This window comes from Condylura cristata, unplaced genomic scaffold (genome assembly GCF_000260355.1).
Source record: "Condylura cristata isolate star-nosed mole 26May11 unplaced genomic scaffold, ConCri1.0 scaffold00022, whole genome shotgun sequence".
NCBI lineage: Eukaryota > Metazoa > Chordata > Mammalia > Eulipotyphla > Talpidae > Condylura > Condylura cristata.
In genome coordinates, this window is record NW_004567123.1 from 12,791,812 (window position 1) to 12,807,038 (window position 15,227).

Sequence of the window (15,227 nt, forward strand, 5' to 3'; positions counted from 1 at the left end):
GTCTCTGGTGAAGCCTCTCACCGCCCCTGCTCCTCTGGCCTGTACCCTAGTTCTGTATGCACAAATAAATAAATCTTTAAAAAAAAGCAGAAAGTCTGCTGTAAAACATTCTTAGGAGCAAATACTCTAATAGGCATTAAATGTGTTTTAATTTTTTATTAGAGAAGTTGGAAGTTTAATTTCAATATTGACGGTAACATAATTTTTCTCTGCTTTGTTCAGAGGAACACACAGGATCAAAATGTACAAGCATATACAGTCAGTCAGTTGGTGCTTTGTGTCCTAAAATCAGTCATCTGATCAGTTCAGACTACCAGGATCCCATGCGCCCTGCTCTGGCCGCATGGCCCAAGTCCCAGCAGAACACACTTTCATGCACATTCTGCAACACAACTACAGCAGGTTTAAAACCATGCAGATTAACACTGTAGCAAATTGTTTGATATTTAACAGACATAAAAAGGTTATTTCCTGATATGAAATTCTGAAAATCTGCATAAATATTCTTGTGTAAAATTAAGTTAGTTATGTATTTTTTTTGAAACTAGAACTCGAAGTATCAAGAATGCCCACATAATTCATATACACATATATATAGACTTTTCCTTTATACTAAAAGTCTTGATAGTCAAATTATATTCTGTGCCATACATTTAGATAACCAGTATTTATTTGGCATTAGCTTAACTGTGTCTGGACGTATTAGTCGTAATTGGTGCTTGTATATCATGCAAACATAATTCTAGTATTCCTGTTTACTAATCTTGTCACGTGGCAGTACTTAGATGATTTTGCTCTATAACAGTGTGAATTAAGGAGTATAAATACTTTATACATGGTCACATTTACAAACGTTTGCCAATAACCACTTCACAATCTTTATGGTGTAATAGTAAATTGAATAACTGGAATCGGCAGAAGCAATTCCTATAAAGCAACGTCAGCTGTAAACTTTCTGAAATGTACCTAACAAAGTTCTCCATTGAGTACTGATGAATTTTGGCACAGGTACACTGTTCTGTGGTATTTTTCTATGTTCTAATAATTTCCACAAATTTTACAGGAAATTAGCTTCTTATGGCATGGTAGAGACATGGCACTTACTGATGAGGTAACTTAGATATAGAAAATTCTGCAAAATTATTTGTCTAGCCGATCACCACTTCTGCGGATGAATTTGTAGACAGAGTTGTTTTTCTCCTAGTGCATGCACTTGCTATGAGATTGCTAATGCACTATTTTTGCTGTAGCTCAAACATGTCCTAATGCATCACAAAGCAGAGTTGTTAACACCAAGCTCATTGACTTGTGATGGTATTTTATAGCAAACATGTTTAAGTTGTATTAAACTCTGCCTTACTGGAAAGAAGAATTTTTACGGATTCATACCTACTTTTGGTTGGCCAAGGAAATTCAAAATTCAAAATATTAAACAGAAGTGTGTGAGTTTCTGTGGTTTCAGGTAACATCCTGTTATACATAAAGGAAACACAAAAGACAAAAGTGTTTGTCAATGGGATTTGTGTTCAGAAGTTTGACTGTGATCTTTTGATGTTGTGCGGTTTAGCTGCTTCAGTTTGCATTTTGGAGTTTCACACCACTGTTGCTGGTCTGCGGTCCATCTCGGCTTCCAATTTCACCATCTGCTGCATCTCCTTCGCCTATAACATCAGAAACATAACCTTACATACTGAAATCCTCTCCTGAAGTCACACAGAAACCCTGGCTTCTCTTGTCCTGCAAATCTAATGCATCACCATATTCTTGCTATTCAAAGTGTGGCCCAAGGACCAGCGGAATCAATTGCTCCTGTAACCTTGTCAGAAATTCAGTTTTGGACTCTACCATAGAACTACTGAATCAGAATCTGCAGATCTCCAGACAATTTTATGCATATCAACATTTGAGGAGGCTCTGACTATACAGTGTCATGAAAACTACTTGAAGCAGATTGTCACATAAAAGTGATTTAGTGTCTACAGGCTGATAGATTACCTTGACTGTACATAATTTGGTCGATTATAGAAAAAATGTTGTTGATATACAATTTACTTTAAGGCTATATACAAAGAGCCTTGGGTTTAATTAACAATCCTTAAGAATCAAACTGATGGTGAGGCTTAGGTGGTAGCATATCACTTTGGTTTGGTTGGAGTATCCTGCAAATAGAACTGAACAGGAATATGTAAGATATTTAGACTACTACTGTTGCAAGACTATCACTATGGGTCCACTTGAGTAATTTTTTACTTACTACCCAAGAAGTAAGCCTTACTGAATCCAATTTAAAGCCTGTCACTGAGACAGTCAGCAGACTTGTGAGGTAGAAAGAGTTGAACAGGGGCAAATAACTGTTTGAAACTAAAGGAAAAATCAATTGTTTAATTTTAACTTTTACTTCCCAGTTGATTCAATATCCATTTGCCAACCCAATTCATGTACCTTTTGGAGGAACAATAAAGCACGCCTTTTCTTTTCAAGTGAAATACCACTTTCTAATAAAGGACATTTAAGAATGGAAACACGCACACATATGTAACTCAGAGGAGGACTCTGAAGACCTCTGATATTACTCGTTAATTCTGCTTACATATCCCAACTAAATGGGAGGTCAGTGAGTGAGTGTGGGGAACTGTGGACACCATACTGTGAGGATGTAAATGTTCCAGATGAAGTCTTACTATACAGTCTGTTTGACCCATGGACCATCTTCTTATTTTTCTCTTGTGACTTTAAATTTTATTTTGGTGAGGTTGGCTATCAAAACACCAAAGAACACCTTCACACCTAAATTTGGGATGGATGGTTTCCTCTCCCCAGAAATAAATTTTTATGCCTGAAGTATAGTAATACTCCAATAGAAAAATGAAAGAATGGAGAAAAATATACAAACATAAAACTATGGCACAAACAGTATTCATAATTGATGACAGTGAAACATTACCAGCACTGGAAATTGAATACTTCTATGTTCAGGAAGTAGTAATAAAGGCTTCCCTATGCTTCTCCCCCGTTAATATTAAAAGATGACACTAAATAAAATTTAGAAGGAAGAATTGCGTGACATTAGAAGATTATTACAAGGGCTAAGTTCTCTTAGGAGCACAGTGACAATACATTCCCACTTGTCAAGGACAGTTCCAGTTTTGTGTTCATAGACTAGACCATCAGGAATAGCACCCCCTTTCACTCAAATCTATGCTAGTGTGGAGAATAAACTGCAAGATCACCTTATTTATAATGGGTGATTCAGGTTCTTGACAGACTAGATCTTGCAGGAAATAAGAGTGACTGTATAGTGACTCATGTATAATATTTCTGCACTCAGACAGTAACTAACATTAAAAACCATGAGTAAACTTTTAGTGGGGTGTTTTCAAAGTCGTTGGAGCCACCTAAATATTTGCAAAAGATCTGACTCTGCTGGCCAAGACTTATCTGTGGTCATCCTAACAGATAACCATGTATCATTGTTCCTCATGTCTGGGAATGTCTTCATTCCTATGACTTGACCTTGTCAGGTTTACAACTGGAAAAACACTGGCACAAACTCACTCAGAGAAATAATTCCCCTAAAATTTGGGGGCATTTGAGTTTGAATATTCATCAGAAATGCAAGCATGAAATAATCAAACTTTTAATCCAAACACTTGAGAGATTAATTATTTATGACCAGATATGAACCACAAGTGGAGATTGCACCGAGATAACTGATAAGTCAAGAAGGAAAGCAAAAGCTTGCTTATCCAAGTTTCAGTCCTACCTTGCGTTTGGGACACTGCATGACAGGATTTCAACAGCTGTTTGTACAAAAATAGTAATGTCAAAATTGAGTCATACATACAAAACAAAGAAAATAAATGAATACTGAAGTGATCTGAGAAATGAATGCAAAACCATATACAGAAAAGCAAAAAGCTAAGAATAATAAAACATGTATACACCCATCAGTGACAAACTTCCCCCAAGTTGCTCTCAACACAAAAAAACGACCAGAACAAACAACCAATGCCTATTAGCCCAGATTGTGCTTCTGTTCTATGGCAGTTAAGTGCAGGATTCTTCCCTTCAGTGAGACCCTTACCTCTCTTTATTAAATGATAGGATTGATGACAAATCAATTGTTAAAACTTGGGCGCGATAGTAATGGAGCTGCTAATGCTTGAAATGACACATGTCAAGACAGATGAGAAATTGCATGGTGGGGAGGTCTATGAGAAAACATATTAAGAAAAAAATTCCTGAACTTTGGAATTTTAAAAGAATGACTGATTGACCAAGTAGGCAAGGCCATTGAGAAGCTTCCAAAATACACAGGAGGGTAGGATTCAGTCAAGACCAAAATATTTTAATACTTGAGTTGTTCCTGCCAGCGTCCTCAACACAGTCTAACTAATTAAGTTGGTCCAATGCTTTCCTTTCGAGAAATTGGGTGAACTTAAAGGATGAGGGTCACAGGAAGAGTAAGAAATCTTAAAGGGAGTTAATTAAGTTAATGTCAAACTTAATTACTTATTTAATTGATTTTTTTGTTTTAGATTTACTTACTTATGCATACAAGAACTGGGGTTTTGGCCAGAGGTGTGGGGAGTAAGAGGACTCACCAGAGACAAATTGGGGAGCAGAACAGGCAGATGTAATGAAATACACTCTGAGAGGAGCAGTGGGAGAGACAGGAGAGGTCTGCCACACCATGTGGGTCACCTTCCTGGCTGGGGATTGAACTCATATTACAGTGGCTGTGGAGAGCTTCATAGAGCTATGCTTTAACCTGTTGCGTAACCAGGGAGCGCCTTGTAAAACTTAAATTTATTTTTGGCTTGGCAAAAAAAATGTCTTGGGGCTTAACAGTGACTTGGGAGACTGCCAGGACTCAGGTAACTGTTTTCGGGTAATAAAATGCTTCGCTGGTTTAGATGGGACCTCTCCTACATGGTTCTAGGTCTTGCTTATTAACGAAGGAAGAAATGGAATCACTGTGTCTATAGTAGTATTGAAACACTTAGAATTAATATCTAACTTGAGATCTACTTGATCTTTCAATAAAAAAAAAACAAAAATAGAAAAATAGGATTGAATTTGTTATTAAATAGGTGAGGTCTTAGGCCAAAGTTTAACATAGAAATTTAAGTCCTAATTCTATGTTTGCTAAAACTGTCAATATAGCTTCAAGGCTTCTCATGTTCTAGGCTTCTGTGACTCAAGGTATCACTTGTGGGTGGCAGACATAACTTAAGACATCTGAAAGACATTATATGAATTTTTAGAACAAAAGTCTATCCTCCCAATGAGATCCAATCAATACAAATATTGTGAATGCAATTTTTACATCCAAGAACTCTGTTGTGGTTTGAATTATCCATGTGTTTGGACAAAAGGTCAAAGTGGTTTTTTTTTTTTTTTTTGTAATGTTTGGCTCTGAAACTAAAAGCACTAGGTAATTCTATTACCTATCTATCTCTGATATACACCACTATTGTAGTGATGAGCAATTTTTAGCACATTTACATTCTCTAGTCAAACTTGTTGCTAAGCAACCTAATGATTTCTAAGTAGTTTCTTAATTTAGTTAACTAAAACATAACTGTGCCTTACCTTCATTGTGCATTCCCCATTATCTCCTTATCACTAAGAGGACCCTAATATGTTGGAGATGGTAACTTTATTCTTATTCATATACCCCATCCCTCCCTCCCCAGGAATATGTTCTTAGAAGTGCTTTAAGAACAAAAGCATAAAGTAGGTAATCTCTCCCAAAACATGATGTACCTATGAGTTGGTCAAATGAATTGGAGCCAAGGGACAATAAATTTATTGTCCCCTTGGAGATCTGTGGACTGTTCATGAGTAGAAGCATTTAGTTGAGAAGGAAATGTAAAACATAACTCAGAGGTGTGTGGATGAATAAAGCTCTGTCTGCCAAAACGTAAACACTCAAACTATAGATGGATTTATTTTTTACCAATTGCAATACAAAAAAAAAAAAAAAAAAGAGAGATTTGATGGTTTTGTTTTACTTTCTCAAAAGTATTTTTTTAGCATAATTCCTACTTAAGTATGCTTCACTGGCAGTCATTTCTCTGGAAAAAAAAAAAGAAAACTTTAAATAGGACTGCTTTTTAGATGGGAGGATAGAACATTGCAGTACAATACATTTTCATCAAAACCTCTTTATCGTTTCTAGATGGAGGTAAATTATCTAGAAATAATAACTTCCAAACCAGTTACATTGAAAGAGTGAAATTTAAACTCAGACTGAAATTTAACCTGCTGAGGGTCATTTTGCTCTATAAGCTGAAAGGATTTTCATCAAATTGAAATGAGGTTGTGGCTGCTTGATCGGCTGAAGCTCATTTGGGATGGTGCAAACCTGCTTTAAGTAAACACCGTGATCTGAGTGTTGGTAAGAGCGCAATGGCTGAACTGCATTGTTGAATTTTGGATAGTGTTTTACTTCCATGCACTTCTTAATTCAGTGTTTTGCCTTACTGGGAAGAAGCATCAAAACATGGCGAACACTCACATTAGGTGGTTTGTACATTAGGGTGACTCATGCCAGTAAGTCCTGCTTGTAAGCCATGAGAGGACTTGACCACTTGTCCTTAGCTTGCAAATTATAAAGCTACATGAAAATGGAGAAATAATTTGTTTGTTAGGACCCCCATAGTTTGTTCAAAGGATGACTTTGAACAATCCTCTTTGATTCATTTTTCCTCATAATCCTATTTCTCTCTCACTTCAGAAATGAATACTTTCTGTCCTTGTCGGATGAAATGGGAAAAACACAGTGAGAGGCACCAAATCTTTGTTGCCATTGGTTCAGGACACTGGCTTTGACAGAAGGACCACTGGGGCTGAGGCGTTTGCCTCTCAAGGCTGGCTGGCTGCTAAGTGATTTTATGCCATTAAGTTAAATACCTGCTCATTCTGTTTCTCTAGGAATTCTAGGTGCTCAAGCTGGACTTTTTTCAACTGATCCATTTCTTTGGACTGTTTCATTGCGAGCTGCAAAAAAAAAAAAAAAAAAAAAAAAAATTCTGGTAAATTTTGGGTTATAATCTTAAAAATTATGGATGAGGGGTGTCTGTTAAATTTATGATTTGAGTAGATGATAATAAAAAAAAAAGGAAGGAAGAACAGCCTAAAAACTGGGAGAGTTTAGAGCTATCATTTTTACTGAAAGGGTTTTTCCTGCCAACATCTTAGGAAATAATAGAGTAGTTATGCATGATTAAAACCTGGCTTGTTTTTCTAAATAAATGGTGCCAAGTAATTACCTCAAAGATTTTAGTGAAAGATTACTTTAAGCTTTGAGTGAGAAGAGAAGAAAAACAAAAGCACTTCCTATATGGAAAAGCAAATTAAGCAAATTAGCTAGAAATCTGATATTTAAGCAGGAGTTATTGTTTATGGCTTTTAAAAGGAAGCATGCCAAGAGAAACTGTGAAGTACTTACTCTCTTTCTTTCTTCCAGAAACTTTTTAGTGTTGCTGCTGTTTAACTCCCTGACTCGCCTAAAAGTAATAGGTACAAACAGTAGTTGGCATGACATCAAAGGGAATTAACACCGTGTTAAGTAAGAGTGATATTACATTTAATTATTTGGATGTGAGAGTGACTTCCTTCTCCTGATTTTTATTATAAACAAAACAAAACAAAACATGTGGCCATTACAATAATAATCATATAATTAACAAGTAGGTATATAATAATTTACTCCTATGTTGCTATTATATTTTAAAAGGAAATAAAATTTTAGCAATATAAAGTTCCCATTATAATCCTCCCAATTCCATTTTCTTCCTTTCTTTCTCCTGAGAGGAAACTACTGTTCTGAATTTGGTGTGGACCGTGCCTCCATGCTTTAATCTTTTTATTCATAGGTTCATAAATATTTTCTCCCACTCTACTTGCTGCCCTTTTATTTTGTTGCTTTTTTTTTTCTTTGCTGGGTACTTTTAGCTACTTTCTACACATTGATAAATAGTGTTTGAATTGCCATTCAGAGTTATAACATCATGCAATTTCTGTTGAAATGCCTTATTTGACCTAAGAAGCGCTTATCAGTTTCTATATACTTTTCTTAGGTCTCTGATGGTACATTTTACATTTGAATTCTCAGTAGTTTAAAATAAAGGTTAATAAATATGCATATGTAGATGTAGGGCATTAGAAGGTAACCATTTGGCATAGAAAAATTTCTTTTAAAAAAATCAACAAGTTTAGATGTGCTAGAACCACAAGCCACTTGATTTAGAGTTACAATAAACAAGTGTAGTAAGACTAAATAAGGAAATTAAATGAAAAGTTTGCCCATTACAGCATCAGTGAGTCATTATTAAGACAGTTTGACCTTCATGGGGTTAAAGTCCACTTTGAACAACTGAAAATATATAACTATTTAATAATTATATTTAGTATGTTGAATTCTAACATTTCATTTTGGACAATCAGTAGTAACTCATTACTACTGATTCATGAGGTTTTATCATGCCTAGATTTTTTATGTTTTTGAGTTAAAATGGACTATAGCATTTCCATATAGATAAGGCCATTATGAAGGTTTCTTCTCTATAAATAACATCCAGAGAATGCATTTTGTTTTAATAAATAAGAACCAGAGGGATGCTAAAACAAGCTACTGCACGGCAATATTGAGAAAAGTGAGTAATAATTTTCCTAAAGAGACACAGTGAAATCCCATGTTGATTAGGAAATCTTGGCTAAACTGTTGAAAGCAATTTGTTTCCAGGTTGAATTATTGTGGAGCTCCACATTTTATTTGTGATCCATTAGTTTCAAACCATATTTAACTCAAAAAACACTTAAGCATGAAAATATACTGAATGGTACTATGCTTTGTAGCTTATCATATTTCAAGGTTATCATTATATATCACTGTTTTCAACTGAGAAGTGTTTTAGGAACCAATGGCATTGAGATAGCAGAAGAGCAAAATAAGGAGGTAAACAATAAGGGCCCACAAAAGATCTTGTAGGTTGATGAATTGAAACAAGGGTGATTGATTTTGTAGCTGGAAAGTTCTCTAGTTGCTCAGCTGATGTTTAATAGAGTTGATCAACTTTTAAGTCCTAAACTTCATGTGATATCTTAACCCAAGATATTTCGTGGGGCATGAAACAGTCTTTATATGGGTCATGAACTTTAACTGGAATCAACTTCTAGCCATTTTTTTTTTTTTTTTTAAAGAAGAGTTCAATTTATGGACAATGGTATGGGAGAGACTGGAAGGTGCCTGCACCTACAGTGACGAACTTCCCAGAAACGGATCAAAATACAGGAGTGACCCAAATAGACCGGGAGAGACAGGGAGAGGGAAAGAAAGCCAAATGGGTGTGAGACCCAGGCTGGGCTTCAGATCCAGCTCTTCCCTAGGGACCTACGGAATAAGCAGGGCTGGTGGGGGCCTCAGTTCGTATAGGGTCCCCTGCTCTCACTCCCTGCCATCTTCACCAGTGGGCTGAGACCTTTGGCAGGTGGTATCACAGGGCTAGGGAACAGTGGGAGGGGGGGTAGGAGAGTCAAGATTCTTGGAGGCTCCCTGGGAAAGTGGGGGTCTAGGTGGCGTGGGATTAGTAGCAGCTAATCTGGTCAAGCACCAGTCACTGCTCAGCAGGCCCCTGCGTCCAGGGTAGGGCCCCCACCCTGCCCACCATACCAACATGGTACAATAAAGTAGTAAGTTAGTTTCAGGCAAAGACTGGCAGAATGCAGGGGCTAAAGGAGAGAACTTCCTGGATCTCCAAAAGAATGAACCCTACTGTGCTGGTCATGGTGTGCAAACTAGGGTTTTTTGTTATGAAGCAACTGGCACTTATATCTTCAGAGGCTTCTACAGGCAGATAATGAGCTTGATAGGTAAAGATTCTAACTGTGGAGCCCTCCCTGGTGGCTCAGCGGGTTAAAGCACAGCACTGAGAAACTAAAGCCACTTTCGCATGAGTTCGATTCCCGCCTGCCCAGGAGGTGACCACATGGCGAGGCAGACCTCTCTTGACTCGCCCGCTGCTCCCCTCAGCAGTGTACTTCGTCGATCTGCCTGTTCTGCTCCCCATTCTGTCTCTGGTGAAGCCTCTCGCCGCCCCTGAGCCTCTGGCCTGTACCCCAGTTCTGTATGCACAAATAAAAAAATCTTAAAAAAAAAATATTCTACTTGTGACTATTGGGAATCTCCTTCTCTTGGGTAACAGGATGAATGAACTTTTTTTGGTCACTCCTATAAATTGATCCATTCCTGGCAAGTTCATCACTGTGGGTGCAGGCAACTTTCCTGTCTTTCCCATACCAATGCCCATAATCTGATCTCTTCTTAAACAAAAATAGCAAGAAGCTGATTCCAGCTAACACCCTCTGAGATCACCTTCTGCTAAAGGACTTGCACCTGGGACCTTCTCTGGAGGTCACACAGTCTTCCCCAACTGCAAGTGGCCAGTGACTGTCTAACACTCAAGTACAAAACCCAGATACCCTTGTGTCAAAGAGGGACAAATCCTTAGTCCTGGCTGCACACCAGAGACTGGGATTAGGTTACGGGGGCCTGGGGCTGAGCCCTTGTTGCCAAGCCTCCTCCTGGCTCCAGCTTGCTTCCTGCATTCCCCTCCTCTGAGGATCTCTTTCTTAGGAAATACATGCACCAAATTCCTGCCTTATTCTTTATTTCTAGCAACTCTAACCCGAGACAAGGAGAAGCCAGACAAACTGGGATGTAGTGGTGGTCTGCAGACTAAGACAGTGCAAGGCAATCAAGGGAAAAAGTTGCTCTTCAAAACTGGCCCACGCAGAACGGTCTTGTACCTGAGTAGGTGAGCTGCTGTGCTGGATGATCCAGGAGAATGTGGAGTGGATTTTTGGCATTATATTAATTATTATGTCATATTTCATATAATTTTGTTTACAAATGAGCATGCATATGATGTTGAAGGTAAATTTATTTTACCGGTTTTATGAGACAATCAAAAAGCAATTGTTCAGGCAATAATCACACATTTTCATAGCAGTTATAATAGAATTCTTAGCCAAAACTCACACATTGTTTTTTATATTTTAATGTTGAGTATGTACGAATTTATACCTGTAAATGTTGTCTGTATGTTGAAATCAATGCAGTAAAAATGCTTTTAACATTCGAAGACTTACCTTTCCCGTTCTGCTTTATTCTTGATAGATTTATCTTGGCTGATGGCTTTGCTGTTTTCCATAGAAATCTTAGCCTGGTGTGCTCGCATTTCCTTGCTTTCCCTACATATTAGAAATAAATGGGAGAAGGTGTTGGGGTATTAGTGTATTTGTGGGTTTCAGTTGATAAGATGGAAAAAATCTGGAGGTCGATGGACCTAATGCTATTCACTTAAAAAAGTACACCTTATGTTAGGATATTCAATCATCAGAAAGAAATTTAAAAACACACAAATGTTACATGTAACAGTACGACTAGGTTTATTTTCCCTCATATTTGAGCCCATTGAGCTATTCCACATTCTGTGAAAGGGAGGGAGACCCAATCCACTGGATACTTCCTGGTGACCTTGTGGTCAAGTACAGTGTTTTCTTTTTGTTCATAAAACCCAAGACTTTGCCACTGTATTTGAGATCAGATGGGCTAGAAAGAAAGTGAGAGAGAAAGAGAATGTTCTTTCAATGTGGTAGTATTCTTACCACATCAGAAGGGATGAACAACACTGAAGCAGAGAGTTCCTCTTTAGTGACCGTAGGGCCACAGAGGCAGGACTATTTATACACACTTGGGGGCCTCTGAAAACAGCCCTTTAATTTTCCTATAAATTGCTAGTAAATTGTATGGTGGTGGAACATGGGTGATTTGGTGTTAGGAAGCCCACGGGGATTACAACTGAGATGGAAAAATACACAAAATAATGTAAAAATAAACGAAATAAATAAATAAATAAAATTGTTAGTGAATTGATTATTTCCTTATTCATTCTACAAGACATTACCTTGTCATTCAACAAGACATTAGTGTTTTTGTGGGCTTCAGTTGAGAAGATGGAAAAAAAATTGGAGGTGGATGGACCTATGCCACTCACTTAATAACCAGATTTTTAAGCAAAGAACAACTGCTGTGATTTTAAAAGGAAGACAATCACAAGGTGTTTGAGAAAAGCATAAATACTACTCTTCTTTGAAAAACACCCCTGCCACAGATTTACTTTTGAAGTTAAATTAATAATTAGCTTATGTTCTTTCTCTTCAAATGATGTACTAAGTAATATGAAAAATTAGTTTACTTTGTTTTTTCTTTTGGATGATGTCTACTTTTGTGGCTTAATTTTTTCCCTTTATTCAACTTAAAAACTATTTTAAAAGAATGCTTTATTCTGTGAAGTTATGTTTGAATGAAGACAGGCATGTAAAATATAACTATGTGCCAGAGGGTCAAAGACAAAGTGATGGACAGAATTTTGAAGAGAATTTCTAAAGGGGGGGGGGAAGACAATTTCTAACTCCATACCAAATGAAATACTTCAAAAATGAACATGGTGTAGAACAAAATCCCGCAGGAAACCGAATTGGGCTCACTTCATGTAGCTGCTTCCAGTGAGAATTGGAAACTATGGTGAAACACTTTATATCCTGAAGACTATGTCCAAAATAAGACTGGGAACTTGAGACCAGATAATTTAAGCAGTTAGCATTTAAAAAGCTTTTTTGTTTGACTTGTTTGTATAATGCTTCTATCTTCTCCTCTTTTGTGTGTATCAATAAACCCTAACTGTAGCATATAGTTGGCATTAAGTGGGAAGCTAGCAAACTGCAAAAAGTTGTAATGAAAAGACGTAATTGACATACTCTTCTGCCAGGGAAGAAGTCCAGTTCATCATTTGCAGTATTTTATATGCAATATTCAATTTGCTAAAGTGGGGAGAGACCAAAATAAACTGAAATTTCTCTGCTGTTTCTTGACCAAGCTCCTCTTTCTAAAATTCACACAAGTTCTACTAGTGTAAAAAGAAGGGTGTCTCCACATTTATCAGTGAGGGGGTCAGACTGATGGCTCTAGGAACATTACTCACTGGGCTGGATATCTTTCAGTGTCTCTTCCTAAAAGACTCCAGACTATTTTCAAAGGCCAGTGTAGCCCTATCACTCCAGATGCATCCATGACCACTCCAGAGATGGCGGAGCTCCTTGGGGCTGGATGTTTCTGCGTCTGGGACAGTGTTTAGTACAGATCATATGCTACATGCCTTATAACTTAATTTTTCACCTGAGTGTGCTGTCTTGCCGATTCTTACAAGCTCTTTGACGGCAGAGACCCTTTCATATGTTGCTTCTTGCTCACACTAGCTGTAGACTAGGGCACGTGAAAAAGCTCAAGCATCACACGTCAAGTGGATTTCACATACTATCCTGGCTCACAAGCACACAGCATTTAAAAAATGTGATGTCTCCCCTGGGGATGGCTCACTCCCCTACCTGTCGTGGGACAGTTTCAGCTGCTGGGTTTGCTGCTCGTGGGCGTTGATCAGCAGCTTTCTCAGCAGCTCACACTGCTGGCTGAGGTGCAGGTCTCGGATTTCTTGCTCCTCTGCGCTGTGCGTGTTGATCATTTCTGACCACTCCTTTGTGTGCTGTGCGACAATCTCTTTGACCTGCATGGGACAAAGGATGGTGTCCCTTGGTATCCTCAAGGGCAGTTAAGCACTGAATACTAGGCACGCATTTCAGATCCCTCCCTCCCATTAGTGGATCAGGGGACACGTATAACAGGCCAAAAGTATGTTATTATCAATAGGACAAAGAAGTCATCACCTATTAAAATAATTCAATCACTTTTGCACTGAAATTTAAACCAGCACCTGTTATTTTCCTGATGAACTTGCCAACACTCTCATTTGTCTGAGAGTGGCCTTCTTTACCAGTTCCATCAGAATTCTCTTCATCACCTCATGTTTTCACAGCTTCATTTGCAGAAGGCTTCAGCACTTATTGTTATCAATCCTAACAGACACTGAGGTGAAAAGTTTTCCCCTTCAGTCTTTGCAATATGGTTTTGAAGCTGTAAGAGCTAGAATCTTTCCCCCACTTTTCTTGAACTGGTTGACCTGTGACTTGTTTTAGCCAATGAAACATTAACGAATGTGATACAAGCAGAAGCTGGAACACTGCTTGTCCTTTCGCTATGTCTGGACTCCTGAGGTTTCCCTATGTTGCATCCTGTGCTAACCTGCAGGAGGATGAGAGGTCATGTAGGAAAAACAGCCACTAAAAGCCAGATTAGCTGAGTGAGGCTAACAACCCCAGCTGACTATAGGCCCATATGTGAGCCATCCGAAATCAGAAGAACCAGCTAGTTCAGTACAGCCCCAGTGCTGACCCTCTGATTTGTGAGCTCACACATGGTGATTGTCTTTAGCCACTAAATGCTGGCGTGGCGCTTATTTGGAGCAAAAGGAAACGGATACAGTTGGCAAAGTTTCTACTTTCCTATCTAGGTAGAGCAGTTAAAAATCATGGCATATTGCACTGTGTTCATTCTCAAACATTCTAGTAAGAAGAACGGAAGAAGGGTAGGGAACAACTCTCAAAGACACATGATTTCCTGCTTCTACAGACTGCATGACAGAAGAGACAAAATAGCACCAATGAGGGTTTCTGCTTGAATTACTTTGCTGGCTTGTGGATGCGGTGGGGCCACTGGGCTAATGACAGACATGGAGCCTGGTTGGTTTGACCAAAAGCTAGAGCTGGGGGCCTTCTTTTTATTTTTTTCCTTTTTTTTTTTTTAAACAATTATTGCTGGGAGGATTATTTGTGTTCTGGACTGGAATTTGGCTATTCAGTTCTCCATGAGCCCACGCATGAAACAGATCTCCCCAGGCTAATTTTCCTTAAGTCTTTGGGGGAATTATGAATAATTAGGCCTATCTCCTAGAATATCAGCACTTAACATTTTTTCATCTCAAACTTCCAGAGCAATGTGAAGATGGTATATGAAGTCAGTCAATTCCAAAATTGGGTGATTTTTCTGTGATATACAGAAAGTATAGTCTATATTTTATACAGATTTCCTTTCAGTCTATTCATGAATTGTTTCACCTGAAGCAGCTAAGGTAGGCAACATATATATAACATATTTGCACAGATGAAAGAAAATTAGTTTCATTAAATGGGTCTTCTCAAAGTAGTGAGCCTGGGGAAAATGTTGGTCCCTGGATCCAGGCATTTCTGATTTATGTTAGATATTG

The 15,227-nt window shown here is 38.1% G+C and overlaps 1 protein-coding gene across 1 annotated transcript in view; it reads right to left on the reverse strand.

Annotated features, from left to right (window-relative positions):
• Positions 1-1,244: 1,244 nt before the first annotated feature.
• Positions 1,245-15,227, reverse strand: part of PLCB4 (phospholipase C, beta 4) — a 322,936-nt gene continuing 308,953 nt past the window's right edge. The window contains exons 33-38 of the mRNA XM_004687176.2: positions 13,456-13,631; positions 11,158-11,259; positions 7,457-7,514; positions 6,919-7,005; positions 3,764-3,800; positions 1,245-1,661 (exon numbers count right to left, since the gene is read on the reverse strand). Coding sequence (XP_004687233.1) covers positions 1,573-1,661; positions 3,764-3,800; positions 6,919-7,005; positions 7,457-7,514; positions 11,158-11,259; positions 13,456-13,631 — 549 coding nt within the window. The 3' untranslated portion in view covers positions 1,245-1,572. The remainder of the gene's footprint in view (positions 1,662-3,763; positions 3,801-6,918; positions 7,006-7,456; positions 7,515-11,157; positions 11,260-13,455; positions 13,632-15,227) is intronic.